Source organism: Stegastes partitus, unplaced genomic scaffold (genome assembly GCF_000690725.1).
Source record: "Stegastes partitus isolate 25-593 unplaced genomic scaffold, Stegastes_partitus-1.0.2 Scaffold419, whole genome shotgun sequence".
Classification (NCBI taxonomy): Eukaryota; Metazoa; Chordata; class Actinopteri; family Pomacentridae; genus Stegastes; species Stegastes partitus.
Window position 1 is genome coordinate 285,408 of NW_007578150.1, and position 2,287 is coordinate 287,694.

Here is a 2,287-nt window from a genome sequence, read left to right on the forward strand (position 1 = left end):
ACATATAAGTAGTAAATTATCTATAGCATGTCCTCAGTGTTGGTAATAAATATCTTAGTAGAGTTGATGTGCAAAGGAGCATAAAAGGCATTGAGTTTGTAGAGGCTGCAAAAATGTAAACACTTTGTTCCAGTATTGGTAACGTCTGCGAGCGCTTGCAAACATATTGATTGCAAAATTTACAGTTTCGGTAAAACAAATAATACAAGAAACTAAACTTTTATTTTGTTTTTTTTCCCAGTTTTATGGCATTAGAAATTTGATGTACTACACAAAATAATGTTTGACTTCCTTCTACTTCCTCCTTCTACGTCATGATTGCGCTGTCTCCATAGAGGTGCAGGACTTTCATAAACGTTTCAACAAACGTTTGGGGTTCTGAGGGTTAAATATCGCTTTAAGGCCCCTCAAAAAGCCAGATACTCCCCCTACAGCTGCTATGATGTCAGACTGTGCGTATATTCAACCCAGACAAACTACGAGATGCGTACATGCACCAACAATTTATCAAAAGTAGAAGAAAGTTGGGTATTTTTAATAAACCTATAAGCTCAGACAGGCAGTTGGAGCTGTCAGTGTCAATACAGAAGTCCATGGGTCGACTCTGTGCACATAAACATGAGCGATGACGGGAGAAGAGCGAACGGAAAAGTAGGGCAGAAGAGTTTCTTTGCCTCAAGTTAGAGCAGCGTCTGATACAAAGTAATGGGAGCGAACAGGCGAGCGTAATGAACGCCTGCAGCGTGCACTGGTGGGACTGTGGAGCAGCTACAGTGAGATGGTTTTCTGGGCTCTGGTGGAGCCACCGTGTTTGAGGGAACATCAGGGCGTGACCGCGGTGAGTTGCTGCGATAACGACTGCTGCAGCGTGTTGTGTGATACCTGTTGGAAAGCCTGGTTGAGCTGGCCCTGCTGCAGGAGCTGCAGGATGTTGGCCTGCTGCGTTTGGTAGTCGAGGTGCGCCGTGGGGACCGGTGTGCCGGCCGCCGACCGCATCGCCTGCATGATGCTGGAGGTGACCACCGCCTGCTGCTCCTTCATCGCCAGGCTCACCTCCCCTTTGACGATCCGCTGCACGTGGCTCAGAATAGACTCCTGCAAACTGGAAAGAAAAAAAGGTCTTATCCTCCAGAATTCATGTTATCTTGAATCTAAAAAAAAAAAAAAAAGACAGAAACTGGCCGGCCCAGCTCGGTCTGGCACGTCATCTTCCTTTCCAGATCTTAAAGTTTAAGTTGGCCAACTACTTTCTCTCTGCTCCGCCCTCGACAATCTATAAACTCCAGAGGCCATGAAATTAATTGCAGAGGGAACAAGAGACTCGATCGAATTTATGTTCTTACATTAGCCCGCGGATTAGGCTTTGCTTGTTTTTACTCTCCAATCCATTACGCATCTGCTCGATAGGCTGAGAATAAGGCGGCGCTGCTGGCACGGGCATCTGCTGATATGCATATCCGATATTCAAAATGTCCACGTGGAATATCGCTCGGTGCCATCGGATCAATCAACAGCTAGATTGTTTTAGAAAAGTTGACAGCGGGCGCTTAATGTATACGAGGGGAGATTAAGAAGTTCTTGTTTGCGGTGCGTTTGTATGGACAGTGATACGTGTGCAAATGGACGCTACCAAAGCAGCTACCAACATGAATCAGGAGATAGCATGACGCTGTGCTGCTGTCAACAGGCAGACCTGAGTTAGAGATGGTTTTGTGAGCACTGCATTTGTGATTTATGGAGCTCGAACTGCAGCTAACAACAAATGTCACATTTGGCGTCAGTCAGATTATCGCTGGTGACCAGAGGTGGGTCTGCAGCTATCGTCAAGAGAAAAAAGAAGCAGTTTTTAAATTTGAAGAGCCAATATCTCCACAACCACACAGGGCACATCAAGTCAGGAGCACCAAGGAGCATATTTGCCGTTTTCTTTAATCTTCTTGTGGTTGTGCATCAGGTATTCATCCACCAACTGTCAGAAAGTGGTGATTATGCACAGGTTTTTTTGGCACAACAACCCAAATAATGCTCTTCACTCGCCCTCCTGGCCAGATTTGCCTCCTTGTGACTTCGTCTCTTCCCTAAAATTTTAAACTGAAGTTGAAGGGTAGCTGTTTAGGAGATTCAGCATTGACCACAGATAGTGTTTGACATGTTTGTGGTGCGTTTGCATGCAGGATGTTACGGTGACACGCATTCAATATGTTTAAGTAGCAACTGCTACAAGTCAGGAGATAACACGACATTGTGCTATCAGCAGCTGGACCTGTGCTACACATGTTTTTGTGGG

At 45.6% G+C, this 2,287-nt stretch overlaps 1 protein-coding gene across 4 annotated transcripts in view; it reads right to left on the bottom strand.

The window, feature by feature from the left end:
- edc4 (enhancer of mRNA decapping 4) overlaps positions 1-2,287 on the bottom strand; it is a 42,771-nt gene that overhangs the window by 8,315 nt on the left and 32,169 nt on the right. For all 4 annotated transcript variants that reach the window (XM_008285849.1, XM_008285847.1, XM_008285846.1 and 1 more), the window contains exon 28: positions 883-1,102. In XM_008285849.1, the coding sequence (XP_008284071.1) occupies positions 883-1,102 (220 nt within the window). The remainder of the gene's footprint in view (positions 1-882; positions 1,103-2,287) is intronic.